Below are 14,642 nucleotides of genomic sequence, written 5' to 3' on the forward strand. Positions count from 1 at the left end.
TGGCGACCGCCGCATGGAACCAGTCAATCTCTCGCTGCTAAATTGCTTCTGTCGTTGTTTTGTGGCCAAGCCAAACTGAGTGAATCAATCAACAGGCTACAAAAATATTTAACAACCCATTTGCTCAAATCCCTGAAAATCCTTTTAGCCAGCGCACGATTAGCCCCCAGATGTCTCAGAGCTGGAGCCGAACCACCCCACCATAAACAAATAGCTTCGGAGTCCTATCATTACATATGGAAGTGATCTCCAGAGAAACGCTGCTCACGATCACTTATGCCACGCTCCGCTCTCAGAAAATACAATCAAGGGCGGTCGGTAAACATGAATAACCCGGAAGGATTTCTGTTGCCCCAGAACACGAGGAACCGAGGAGGTAGTGGAGATGAATGAATGTCCTCCATCCATCCCTCAAGCCTTATCAGCCGACTACAATGGGAGCACACTCGATCTCCCAGCGTTGAGAGGACCTTTTTTTTCTACCAACTCTTTCCACTCCATTAATCATTAAGATATGTATTTCCCCGGGAGTCCTCTCTGGAGCTGAAACCAGAGGCGCCACACATACCTGGTGTTCTCCTCAGTCCATCCCCCTGTGGGTCCACCCTGGTCTCCATCATCTGCTGACCTGTGAGCCTCCTCCACGAGGTGGGCTGTGTGGACACGGACCAGCCACACGCGTCTCGCTCGAAGGAACAATGGGAGCCCAACGGCAGAGCGTCTGGGAAGGGGGAAGGGACACGTGCATCCTTATGTTGAATGTATAGATTTAATGCGAGGTTGATTATTACATCTGCCTCTGCAAAACATCTGCTCGCCATTTTTGCCTCTGCCCTTGTGCTAGTTTCCTCTCCGTTACGGAGACAACAGAGCTGATTTAAAACATTTGATCGGCCATCAAGGGTTTTTCCTAGACTGCGCTCGCTGTATTAATTAACCAGGCAAGGCTGCTGCCTATTTTCGGCTTGCGTGCGTACATCCTGCCCTAAAAATAAAGCACTACTTCTGTGCCCTTAAGTTTTTTCGTTGCTTTGATACCAAAGTTGAAGAATGTGCACTAAATAAAGAAACAAAACAAAAGTGGTTAGTTGCTGCTGCTTATAGCCAAAGGGTTTACAAGAGCGAAGGTCAGCGCTGTTTACTTTAATTAAGACAGACCGGGCTCCAAAGGCCATGTAATATAATGTAATGTAATGCAGACAATATATAAGGCTTCCTATAGGTGGAGATGGGCAGAGAGAGAGAGAGAGAGAGAGAGAGAGAGAGAGAGAGAGAGAGAGAGAGAGAGAGAGAGAGAGAGAGAGAGACAGAGACAGAGACAGAGACAGAGACAGAGACAGAGACAGAGACAGAGACAGAGACAGAGAGAGAGAGAGAGACAGAGACAGGGATAGAGAAAGAGAGGGGCTAAATGTCCTCTCCCCCGGGCTCCACACGCTGAGTTCTCGAACAAGCTCCCCTTCCACTGATCCCATTAGGAAGCTGTTCGCTTCCAAGGGCCTTTCCCTTTTTTTGAAATGATGGCTCTTTGACTAAACCTTAAAAGGGTGAGAGAGAGGGAGGGAGGGAGGCAGGTAGGGCGACGCACCTGGAGAGAATATTTATGACCATCTCACTGGTGGCTCCAGAAACCAAAAGCATCTGGCGGGTTGAATGAATAGACATTTCCCCTCACGTACGTTTTCAAAAGCCAGAGACTGAATATCAAATGAAAATATTGAGTGAGCTGCGGGGTGCCCGGGGCTTGGATAAACTGTTTTAATACGATCTTATCATGCACCTCTTCAATCCAGTTGGAAGCTGAGATTCCAGTGGGAGAGCGTAGGAACCTGGTTTCACTTTCCAAGAGCTACACTCTAGTCTACACCCACACTGTGAGCCGGTCCTGCGCCCAAAGAACGATGTGAATTCCTACGTGAAATGCGATATATGATTTCTACCGAGTCACCCTGATGACTCTCGCTCTCGCTATCTCACACGCCAACAAAATGAAGCAGGCTCCCCTGGCTCTACGGCCGAGGCACTCAGCTCAGCGTTGGGCGGGCCGAGCGGAGAGCTGTCCGAGGACATTACTCTCCGAGGCCGTTGCTTTAATCCAGCTAATGTACGGAGCACCGACCCAGCCAGCTCCCTCGCGTTCTGTTCCTCTACTCCAGGACTCTCAGGCCTGTAGCTCTCCCCCAAGTGCTCCCAGCAGTCCCCCAGGGCTGTCCCACTGCTCCCAGTCCCCCAGGGCTGTCCCACTGCTCCCAGTCCCCCAGGGCTGTCCCACTGCTCCCAGCGCTGTCCCACTGCCCCTACTTCTCCCACTGCTCCAACTTCTCCCAGCGCTGTCCCACTGCTCCCAGCACTCCTACTTCTCCCAGTGCTCCAATTCCTCCACTGCTCCCAGCACTCCCAGTACTACCAGTACTCCCACTTCTCCCAGCACTCCCAGTGCTCCCAGTACTCCCAGTGCTCTCAGCGAGCACTGCTCCAAGTGCTCCCATCGCTCCCAGTGCCCATTGAAGCGTTCACCTACCATTGATCAAGTGAATCTGGAGTCACACCCTTTCCTTGGGAGGTCAAGGTCGCAGTAGTGCAGTGATTTCACATTTACAAACGATACGCAACAGGAGGCCTGGGAGTATGTTCAGGACTTTTATTTTATTACATTATTTATTTATTCATTTACATTATTCAATAGTATTTGTATTATTTGTCTGATTAAAAGATCATACCATAACGCCTACATTTAAATATATCACCCTTACTTCTATATAGATGCATCGATAGATATCTATATCTATAGACATAGATATCTATAGATATAGATATATAAAGTGGTAATGCAGTCGTATTTCCCACCCCATGCACCCGTACACATTACAGTCAGTGACCTGATTGGCTGGGTGGAGGACCGACTCACCACAGATGAAGCCCTCGTCTTCCCCTAGGGGACAGTCGCTGTGGAAGTCGCACACCAGGCTCTGGTCCAGGCAGCCCCCCAGCTCGCACTGGAACCCTCCGTCACAGTCCAGGTCCCGGCCAAGCGGCTCTGCAAATCAGGAGCAGTTGCAGGAGGAGTCCGGGTTTATGCCTTCAGTATCTCATCACTTCCTGTCCTCTGTCTGTTTGTAAAGCGGTGTTGAGGGTCTAGAAAAGCTTTAGTGTTTTTGAAAATCTTTGAATCAAAGAGTAGGATTAAAAGTAAGGTCTGTTTAAAATCAGTAACACCGCCGCCGCTCCATCCAGTGCAGGGAGGTTCTGATGAGAGGTGAGACACACAGCAGGCCAACACATACCTACAGGACATAATGAGTCATGGGCTCCAGAGAGAACGCTGCATGTCCAGTATGCTATGCCTGTTTGCTGGGTGGGGCGGTTACGATCTGAACGCTCTGAGACTGGGTTCTCAGTGAGTTCAAAAGTGAGACAAAAACATCAGAACTAAAGAACACCAGACTCGAGCCATAGGTTCACAATGTACCCGTTTCACAGTCGATGAACTCCAGAGAGTCCAGGGCCAGAGTCGCTGCCTCGCTGTCCAGACAGGCAGAGTAGAGCAGAGTCACCTGGAAGGGCTCGTCCACCTGGCCAATCGCAGCGTCCACAACCTCCCATGCAGCCCTTCATTGACAAATCAGAGGAGAGCAACAGGCACAACTTCATATATCATTACATTGATAGGGAGAAAGCTATTTTAATTTCATCTGTAGTATTAGATCAAGTAAATACCATACTTCTTAAGTTACTTTGTAATTGAGTAGAAAACAAAAGGTTAGAAAGTAATTTGATCCTGGCGCACAATAATTATTATATATTAATACATTATTATTTCAAATGTCAATAGAGGTACATATGCAACCCGGACAAACCCACTGAATAACGCCTGCAGCATGCACAGCCATGCAATGGATATGACCCTAGCAATGGAGATGATGTTCAACATTTAATTTGAGATATTGAGCTCCACAAGGTTTAGGTTTTGATATTTGACGTCTTCTCTGTCCCTAACACCGGTACTGTAGACCTCCAGCCAACCCAATGAAAATTGATTTGATGTTATCCACATGATTATCAGCACACTAAGAACTCAGAAGAATAGTTTTGGAACTCAAACAGCATCTCGAGGAGGACTAAGCGAAGACCGTACAAGACCTCGGTGTTACCTGTCTTGCTGTATGGATGCGAGGCATGGAAACTGAACAAGGGTGATGACAAGTTAGTTGATGTATTCAATAACAAGTGCCCGCGCAGAATTCTCCGTGTCCGATAGCAAGATCATATCAGGACTGAGGACCTGCTTAAGGGAGCTGAGATGAAGCCACTTAGTGAGGAAGTCAAGATCAGAAGATGGAAGATGATTGGCTATATCTTGAGGCAGAATAGAGAAAGTAATGGCAATGTGGCAATGACGTGGGCACCGTAAGGGAAAAGAAGAAGAGGAAGACGTCACCTAAGACAACGTGGAGAAGGACTGTGGAGAAAGAGAGGAGAGATGGTGGCTGGGGCTCATGGGATGAGGTGCGAGTTTCAGCAGCGGACCGAGAGAAATTGAAAGGTTCTGTAAAGGCCCTATATGCCACAAGGCATTGGGAGGACAGATCGAAGAATATGTTTTCAACAAATAGAGTCAAGGCATTACCATTGCTTTTTATAAGCTTTTCGTTGTTTTTAAATGTATGTATGTATGTCATATGTAAAATGTACTGCAGATATATTTAATATGTAAAATTTACTGCAGGGCGCAAACAGATCGGTATTCATCTGATGCTGTAAAGCTGAACCACATCAGGCTTAGTTAGAGGGCCAGCCAATCGGTAATGCAGGCATAGGCAGCATTTAATCATCAGATTTTATTTTAGGTCATAGTGCGTTCTACTGACGTTACCTAGAAGTTTGTTTATACCCAATGCACTGTAGGGAAGGGTCAGAAATAGACTTGTCTTCATACACACAACCGCATGGTAATGAGTGTGTGTCTGTCTGTGCCTTTAGTCGAAACTCAAACATAATAGAATTGCACAATCCATTACTGCACTACATGCACACAACCCAAAGAGCACGCAGCCACAAAACGCTGTTTGCAAATGCCCATCCATCATTCTTGTGTCCAAACCAATTACAAATAGATATATCAGCAGGGGCTGCTCCTGGATACACGAAGCCTTTTAGCCACTCAGAGGATAACTGGACTGAAGCATTAGATCAATAAGAAGTAAACACGCCAGACAACAGATGAACAAAGCAGATGTTTCCTCTGAGAATCTACAAGTCTGCAGTTGTGCACCGCATGTCACAGATCATAAAGACTTTTCTTTCCGTGCCTCTTTTGTGCGGCAGACGTCTGAAATCATCATTCCGCGCCGTTCGCCTTGTCCTTAAGACCCTCGCTCCTCAGAACTTTGATGAACAACGGAATCCAGTCCAACAAACCACTTCAATCCATCCCCTCGAATTGGCCGTGACGCAGGCATTGCAATTGATCGCTGGAGCGTAAACAATACTCAAACAATAATAAGAACGGCCGTTTAAGAAGTGAGCAAGACCCAGAGAACCCGAGTCTGCGGCCTGAGTTCTGAGATCGTACGTCGTGCTGCGCTACGAGGGAGGACCCGAGACGTCATGTCATCTCACTACTGCCCGCTTCTTCGTCTGTGTTAAAGTCAACCGTACGCAAACTCAGTGCACACCAGTGAGCTCAGGGATCCAGAGGATCAATCAATTACTTAAGCCGAGTTAGGCCTAGTTAAAGCTAGTGAATTAAGGTAGATAAAAAAGAGAGGTTGCTAACCTGCTACCAGGTTGCTTGATAACCACGGAGACATCAGGTGTGCTGGAGGTGGTGTGTTGGACCAGAAGGGTGAGGTTCCCCTCCACCGGCCCCGACTCGAACACCGCCAACTGCAAACTGCACAGCTCACCACTGCCTGGCAGTTCCTGGCTGCTCAGGTGGTAAACACAGCTCCCAGAATCCTCAGCAGCGGAGGAATAGGGGCTTAGAAGCAGGAAGTGACCTGGAACAAGAGAGGTTGGATTGGAAAATTGGATAGCAGTCTGAATAAACCAGTTGCTTCACAGGGTGAATCACATTAAATAAAAAAGGGGTTAAAATTCAGATTCTCAATAAATCACAAGGATTGGCTCCACAAGCCCGCTGGAAACCATCGAAAGGCCAGATCCCTCTTGAGCAGACATGCCTCGGCCATGATGCAAGACACCAGGAGCACATCATCACATGGTTCTCTGTACGGTCTGCAGTCTCACCCTGAGAGCTCCCCAGTGAGTGGTCTGCGATTGGCCTCCTCGTGCCAGCGTGCGTGATGGTTATGGGCTGCTGTGGGGAGGAGGTCTGCCAGTCGTCTCTGCTGCTGTGGTTTGAAAACCTCCACTGGCAGAGTGATTCAAAATCACAGGAGGTGGCTGGCGTAGAACAACACAGGAAAGCCTGTTATGTTATTTCATTTTTCATTTGATTCGTGGTGGAATGCAAGGTGATCTGAATACAGGATGCCAATTATTAAGATTGAATTGAATGTTAAAGGAGCAGTTTGTAGGATTTAGTGGCATCTAGTGTTGAGGTTGTGGATTGCGACCAACTGAATATCTCCCCTCGTCTCTCCCTTTCCGACGACGCCGGAGAAGCTACAGCGAAATGCATGACCGAGAAAATCATTCAGCCGAGAGAAGAAAAAGTAGAAAAAGCTTTAATTTGACTGTTTTTGGATCTCTTTAAAGGTTTTGAAATGCTGTAAACTATGATAATTTTATTTTCCTGACACTGAGTATCCTTCTACAATAACGGTCTATCGTTCAGGCCCTCGTCTCACAAAAATAATTCTGCTTTTACTCACGCACAATTATCGCAACACAACGATTCGAATGTTAAATCTCTTTCCATAGAAGACTCAAATCATGAATGATTTGAGGTCCCCCCCTGATTAAAACGTGAATATAACAGAACATTTCTGTCAACTCTATTCCACTACATGCCACTAAGTTCTCAACAATTCACCTTTAAGATATTATTTTGAAGACATATTCAACTGTGTGGATACAACAGGACAACTAAATGAAAAGATTTCGTTCATGGAAGTGTTCAGTCTTGTGAACACTTCCATGAACTTGTGAAGTAATAAATAAAAATCTACAGCAGAGCTGATATCCATTCAGCAGAGCAAAGGAGACCGAGGAAGGGAGAGGGACAGAGAAAGAGAGAGAGGCCATAGAAAGAGCAGAAAAAGGAAGAGGGAAGAAGGGAAAGAACTCGAAACACAAAAGGTTTGGTGGAAAAAATGCTTGTCAAAACATGAATTTAAAGAGGATGTCGGTGAGGGGAAAGACATGCATATGACCTGCAATATATTGCATCTTTCCAACATGCATGATGCTTTATAAACTAACACCATGTGACTTTTAGGACTATTGTTACAGGATGATGCGTGATAACAGCTCCATGTTGTGAGAACAAAACACGGAGATCCTGCATGTGACCACCTACTTGACTTAAGTTGGCTTTTGGCGGTCGATTCCAAATGACGAGAAAACACATAATCGGCCAAGTTCTCCTCAAGCACCGTGTTCAGAACAGCACGGTTGGTACCACACACTGAAAACCAGAGAGAGAGAGGGAGAGATAGAGAGAGATATATATATATATATATATATATAGAGAGAGAGAGAGAGAGAGAGAGAGAGAGAGAGAGAGAGAGAGAGAGAGAGAGAGAGAGAGAGAGAGAGAGAGAGAGAGTCAATTAAATCCTTTCAGCACTCATAATTTATTTTACAGCAGCAGATCATTATGTGAATTGGGTTACAGAAATATTTGAGAATACCCATCTTGGCATTTGGCTTTGGGTTGTCTAATAGTTGTTGTAAGGGTCATCTCGCTGAAGGATACCAGTTTGTGCGACAGGTGAAGATATATCTAAGCTTGTAATGCTGCCATTAATTTCTTGAAAGGTGAATTTCACCAAATTTAATTCACATGCATGTTACAGCATGTGAATATATATTATGTATGTATGATATACAATGAGTGGTGACTATACTCAAAATAGAGAATGCAGGTGTGTCAACATGTCAAATGATCAACCCAATACAGAAAAACAAAAGTCACATGAGACCAACTACAAACTTGGTCACGCGTCTCATGAATAATCTCATCACAACAGAATTCTGTTTTTGAAACGTCTGTTAAGACGTGAGCAGAACAAGGGACCTCCATCAGCGGCCCGCTGGGGGGGGGTGCAACATGCATGTGACAGCGCAGGGAGCCCACTAAACAAAGAGTTCATACAATGATGTCACAGAGGGTCATCCACTCAACCCCCGCTCCGCTCCGAGGGACAACCGGCGTCTGTGACCCGACTGGGATGGGGGTCACGGTGCCCGGGCGGGACGGATCACTTTATTCAAGAGGCGGAGGCTAAAAGGAGACAATGTTGATAAAGAAGCACGCTGACTTGGCTAAATGAACGCCTGTTTGGTTGTTAAATATAGAAGAAAAACGAGCCACAAATAGAGACGCACATGGACACTGGCATGGGATAATTGACCAGATTGAAACGATTGACCAAAATGTTTGTCTATTATTAGTATAAGAAACTAAATAGTATCTTAACTCTCCCTCTATCCCTCTCTCTCTCTCTCTCTCTCTCTCTCTCTCTCTCTCTCTCTCTCTCTCTCTCTCTCTCTCTCTCTCTCTCTCTCTCTCTCTCTCTCTCTATATATACACACATATATATATCTCTCGCGCTCTCTCTCTTTCTATCTCCCTCTGCCTCCCTTCCTCCCATATTCTCTTGTTTCCCCCCTAAAGACAGCAGAACATCCTTCAAAATCACACAATGTTCTCGGCTGGTGAGTAAAAACATGAGCAGGAACGCCCGGGTCAGGCCGGTTCCCCGCCAGCACATCCAATCCCGGGGCTGCAAACACAGACCTCCAGCTGTGTGTGTGGTGCCGCGCCCATCTCCATCGCACATGTTCCCTTCCTGTATGTTCAAGACCCAGAGGACCAAGAAAGTGAATCCGGCAACTGCTTCTCAACACTGTGGCGGGGCTGTCAGGGTTCTGCTGGACGAGTCTGGAGAGGAATGGTGGCAAAAGGGAGTCTGCGGTGTCTGGCTTGTGTCATAGTCACCGGAGTAGGGACGGCTCTAGGATGAGGCTGCTTGTGTTCCAGGCCGGCTCACGGTTGATGGAAGAGAGTCTGGAAGTTTGTATTCTTGAGCAGCTCTCAGGAAACAGCACATCTGACTTCAACTGGCAAGAAACCCAGGCTGATTTGCCTCCAGAGACCTGGCTTCAAACATCCTGTCTTTCCTCTCTCCCGCCCTCCCTCCCTCCCTCCCTCCCTCCCTCCCTCCCTCCCTCCCTCCGTCCCCGTCTCTTCTTTCCTTTCATGTTTTATTTTCCTTCCTTATTTCCCTAATGTGATCCCTCTAAATATGATGGACACATGAACCCTGTCATCTTCCTGTGTCCTCTTGGATCAGGAACTCTCTCCAAACCGCCACCTCGTCCTCCTCAGCCTCACACTGCGTTCTCCTGTCCCTCTGTCAATAGTGATTAGGATTATTATTGGGGTCTTGATGAGGAGGCTGAGACGCTCCAGTGCAGGGTCTGACGAACGCTCTCGTCCTGCTACAACAACACATCCCCAGACCTCGATTCTCAGCAGATATTATTCTGAGCTTTCAACGTGATCCTTGTTAAAAAAATGCACTACTACATAGCTGTCCTGCAGTTATCAACAGAGTATTGTGCATGTTCCAAGTCATGAGTAGGCAGTTCATTCAACTTACAAGAAAGAGCATAAAATGCGCTTCCAGGCCTGCAAAATGACAGTTGACAGAAATGTGGTTTATGCCAAAAAAAAAAGAAGGAAATATGTAAAGAAACACGGTAAAGACGAAGATGGCACAATTTCTAGCTCAACCAAATCCCTGAAGGCTGCAAAGCTTAAATCACAGAACTCAAGTTCACCTCCCAACTGCTCAGAGTGGAGTGCTAATCCCCCCCACTCCTGATCCCCACCAAGCCCCAGCCCCCCTAGCCTTCAATGCAAGGTCCGGTCCGCAGCCAATAGCATAGGAGCGCTGGGATGTTAGTTATTGTGTAGTAGTATTGTGTTTTTGGTCAATGTTAAGTCATTTATCGTGGAATAGTTTGTCATGAATGGCCAGACATTGTTTCCCATGCAAAACGTTTTACTAGCCTTGGTTATGTTAAATTTAGTTACGTTTTAGAACTAACACCACTCCCGAGTGTCCTGAGTATCACCAACAAAAACTCCCACAATGCATTCTGACGGTCAAGTCTTACTCTGCTAAGGACCATGGACTTACAAGGATTTCAAAATGTTTAGGAAGGTCTTGGGACAAACTCAACCACAGCGAAACATCGAAATATATTTTTGATACAAATGAATGAGTCCACATGGAATGTAAACATAAATAGTACAAAGTCGGATCACAGGGTTCCTAAGGCCTTGTATGGCCCTACGTGTGTTCACTCCTAATGCAAAACATACTCCCCTCCATTGTGCTCTATACCGCTGCTCGTCAATTGGACGAGGTGAAGGTCAAGAGATTGATTCAGTCGTAGGATTAGCGTGCTTGCTTTGAAGACGGCACACAATTCAAACACATGTAGGCCCAATTTGACCCATCACATTGTTTTCTCCACGATAGAAGAGAGGGTGGAAAAATAATCTGCCTGTTTTATAAGAATAATTGAATAAATGTTATAGATAGATTATAGATAATAATAATTGTATTACAATGGTCAGTGACTATTATTAAATTATACTATTTATTATTTGATCGAAGGAGTTTACTGTCTTTCATTCTGAATGTTGTTGTTTAATACTCACATTCACCATGTGAGTTACACAACAAACTGGGCTATATATACTGTCCCCCACTATAAATTAAATTTCCGCACAATAAGATAATTAAATCAAATGCAGTGCCACTATCTTCAATGCATAGTTTGGCCCTTTGTTACCAATAAGTGGATACCTCAAACTTCCCAACAGCAGATCGGGAAACTCTGGAAAGAGTTCATAAATGGAGGGCTTTGTATGTTGTTTTGGTCATTTTGGATAAGCCTGAAAAGCTCTGGCATTTATTGGGGATTATGTTACTAAAAACTGCACTTGAACCACTTGTGTTTTCTTGAAAAGTATTTCACACCGCAGTTTGAGGTTATTATCAATATTCACAAGCAGAACTTGAATAACGAAACATTCAAAATATACAATCATAACATCACAGTAAGATATAAAGAGAAGGGCCATACTGGCCCCCATTTCCATACAAGGGAAAATAAAACAGCAAATTCTTGCAGAACTTGTTTTTGTGAAATTTGGAGAAAAAATTAACTGCTGTCAGCCAAATTAAATATATTTTAAATTATATTTTGAAGATGAAAGACATTCCACTCAACTGATGCCAGTTATCTTAATCCTACCAATAAAACCACAATTTAGGAAGGAACACAACTATAACTATATGGAATTGCATCGGTCCTATCAGTCAGAGTCATGCTGAAGTCTGTAAGGATCTGAGCAGAGGATGGGGTATTCTCCGCTCTTGATATAAAAGCATTCCACTTATTGCACTCTCACTCCGTTCCTGCCACGCGCGTCAGTTGTACACTACAAATAAATCATCCGTGAATTGTAAGGATCTCGAAGAAAGAACCGGAATCAAGCAGCCCAACAGTAAACAAGATCATTAAAATGGATTATATTTATATTAGGAACTCCTGTCCCCCTTCGGTTATTCAGGAAAACCCAACAGGTGTGCATGTAAATGAATTAATAAAATAAAACATAACTTCAAAGAGTTTGGCCTATCATATTCTAATACAGAACTGAATTAAGCTAGATCCCATTTCCATGCATCACTGATTAGCCCTCCCTAACGTTCTGCCCGCTGTTCTGTTTGATGTGAGGTTCTTTACCAGACAGAACCGGTCACGTCCAGATCCAATGCGTTTTGCATTGAGACCATACTAATGCTTTTCCCCATCTAGACCAACTTCTAAAGAGCTTTGTGCAGGGAAGACCCATAACTCAATTTAACGATCTTAATTGGTCGCAGCTTGGTTCAAATTTGAATGTTTACTATTTAGCATTCTCACAACCTGTCTTTCTTCAGAGGGCCTCTAAGATGGCCTCCTTCTATCCCTCTCTCCTTATATTCAACGGCATCATAAGAACACTTCTTTCAAACATAAGACGAGGGGGTTGGAATAACCAAAACCTATATTTGAACCATGACTTTTGCAGTGGCTCTCTGAATATTTAAAAATAGAATGTAAAAGTAAGTAAGTTAAAGTAAAATAACGCTTGTGTTTGAATCCCTCTTTCCCAAAAGCTTTTTGTGCTCCATCTATCTAGAGCTGTTCTGAGACTAGTCTTTATCGGGCCAGTACTCAAGTCTCTATCTCGACTTCAATCCATGGAAGATTTACAGATGTTGGTGAAAGTCAAAGAAACATTGTAACCTTGGGATAACATAACACACACTTTATTTTATTTATGAACTGCTTTATTTTATTTTTCTGGTAGATTATAATTGATTGTGTGATTGCCTGGAGCTTTTCTTAAATATTTTAAAAAAATTATATTATCAAGAAATACCCTATGATCCATGCATTATTTTTATACCTTTTTAAAATTATAAGTCATATACCGCTGATTTATGCTCTGTGAATAGAGCACGGTGCGTTTGTGTGAGGGTGTGTGTGTGTCATCAGTCTGTGTGTGAGTGTGTTTTCTCGTAAGTATGTTATTTATTCAGTTTTTTCCACTGATATTTCGTTTTTGTAGAGCTCTGGTTCACGACTGATTGTTAACCTTTGTTCTTTGAGTATGTGATGATTAAATTAAGCCGATGTTATAAATGCATTTTATCTAATGTGTGTCATGCCTTTCGGAGAAACACATGTACTCACAGATGCTTTGAGTAAAAGCCTCCACCAAATGGCCTCAATTATTTAAATATGAAAATATTAGTCCGACAAATTTACAGAACATCATGCACTAATACTCAGACTGGACCGACCTCGATCATCAGAGAGGATTGGGAAGTTAAAACTTAATTGGGAGCGGAGCGGTATGTATTGTCAACAGCTCTAGCGCCAAATCTTTCTCCGGGACAACGAAAGCCTGGCCGAGGAAAAGGTCTTTGAGGTCCGTCTCTACTGCTCAGCGTTCTCCTGAACCACCAAAGGGCCCGGTCTGGAACTGTGGGGACACGGCAGACTGGAGGAATGTGCCCACGCTGCTCTCCTTCCACCCCCCCCCACGGTGGAGACCAGTAATGGGGGAGGAGGTGATGATCAGGATGCGGTTCAAAGGGCATCAGACTCATTGACCGAGCAGAAGGAAAGAAGTGCATCACGGAGAACTCAGAAGGGACTCCCCTCTACCGACTAAACTACTAAGAAACAGGACGGGACAGGACGGCAAATAAGAACATCCTCCAGGTTGCTGAGGAAGACCTAAGGGGTCAACACATCTCCCAGCACATCATCGACCCACGCGTGGAAGAACATAACCCCAGTGTAACCACGTCCTCTGTCAGTATGAGTCAGGTTAGCCCAGGTAGACCTATGGGCCCTAGGGACATCCAGATAACTAATTAAAGGTAGAATAAGTTATAGTTAGCGGATCAATTTCCATTTAGGGATGTCTAACCCTGCTTTGGAACATACAATTCTGATGATTGATTCAAGACGTTGCATTGGTTTCTTGAGTGTTCTTCCACACACATCCTTCAGATGTAACCTGTTCAGAATATACATGTGACCTTTGGTTCCTGCATCCCAATTTGAACTCCTCCATACAAACTAAGTCAATCATCGAATTCTCCCAATTCTGCCCGCACAAATGCGTCTCGGTAATACGTTTTCCCATGAAAACCATTAGGCAGGTCAGCACACAGAATGCAGCCTGTGATTGAACCTAGGTTGAGAGTGACTGTGTGTCTGATGGCGGCCGCGCTGACAGACCCGATGCGTTAATGAAGAAGGGAGCGGCGCTCTTCTCTCCACATGAACCCCAGCCAGCGGTGGAGGAGTGATTACGTTCGGCTGTGTGCAGGGGCGAAGTAGCTACACTAAATATGACGGCTCTTTCATCTCCCTCTGTCTCCGGTCACAGTCGTAGTCGCTGCTCTGTGATGCACTCTGGGTATGAAGCCAGAGTCACACCACAGCAGCGCCCGTGATGCAAGGAAATCACAGGAACACGTCGTCTTCCTGTCTTCAGCAGAGTCAATGTAAATGTTGTAACAACGTAGAAAACAGCCTTTACAGCAGGACATCTGGGGAAACCAAGGGTGCTTTGTTGTGGTGGTTTACATCATGTCCCAATGCAATGGGTACGGTACCTAGCTACCAGTAAAGTGGGGCATACCGTCAACAGGCAACAGGCTCTGTGGAGGGCTCTCAAGTCCCTCATCACCGTGCATGTTAACGCAAGGTCTCCGTTTCACATGGAGACAAGACGGAGAGACTAGGGTGAGTGACACAGGCAGACAGCAATGAGGACATAGATTTAACCTTATACTACAACATACTACAGTGATGTTAATTACAAAGAAATGACAAACAGAAGAGATAAAGTGTGTTTGTTTCCCAGC

The 14,642-nt window shown here is 45.0% G+C and overlaps 1 protein-coding gene across 1 annotated transcript in view; it reads right to left on the reverse strand.

The window, feature by feature from the left end:
- ltk (leukocyte receptor tyrosine kinase) overlaps positions 1–14,642 on the reverse strand; it is a 41,486-nt gene that overhangs the window by 25,577 nt on the left and 1,267 nt on the right. The window contains exons 2-7 of the mRNA XM_030356752.1: positions 7,484–7,591; positions 6,250–6,405; positions 5,777–5,999; positions 3,470–3,609; positions 2,909–3,037; positions 569–721 (exon numbers count right to left, since the gene is read on the reverse strand). Of these exons, the coding sequence (XP_030212612.1) occupies positions 569–721; positions 2,909–3,037; positions 3,470–3,609; positions 5,777–5,999; positions 6,250–6,405; positions 7,484–7,591 (909 nt within the window). The remainder of the gene's footprint in view (positions 1–568; positions 722–2,908; positions 3,038–3,469; positions 3,610–5,776; positions 6,000–6,249; positions 6,406–7,483; positions 7,592–14,642) is intronic.

Source organism: Gadus morhua, chromosome 5, assembly GCF_902167405.1.
Source record: "Gadus morhua chromosome 5, gadMor3.0, whole genome shotgun sequence".
In the NCBI taxonomy this organism is placed as follows: Eukaryota; Metazoa; Chordata; class Actinopteri; order Gadiformes; family Gadidae; genus Gadus; species Gadus morhua.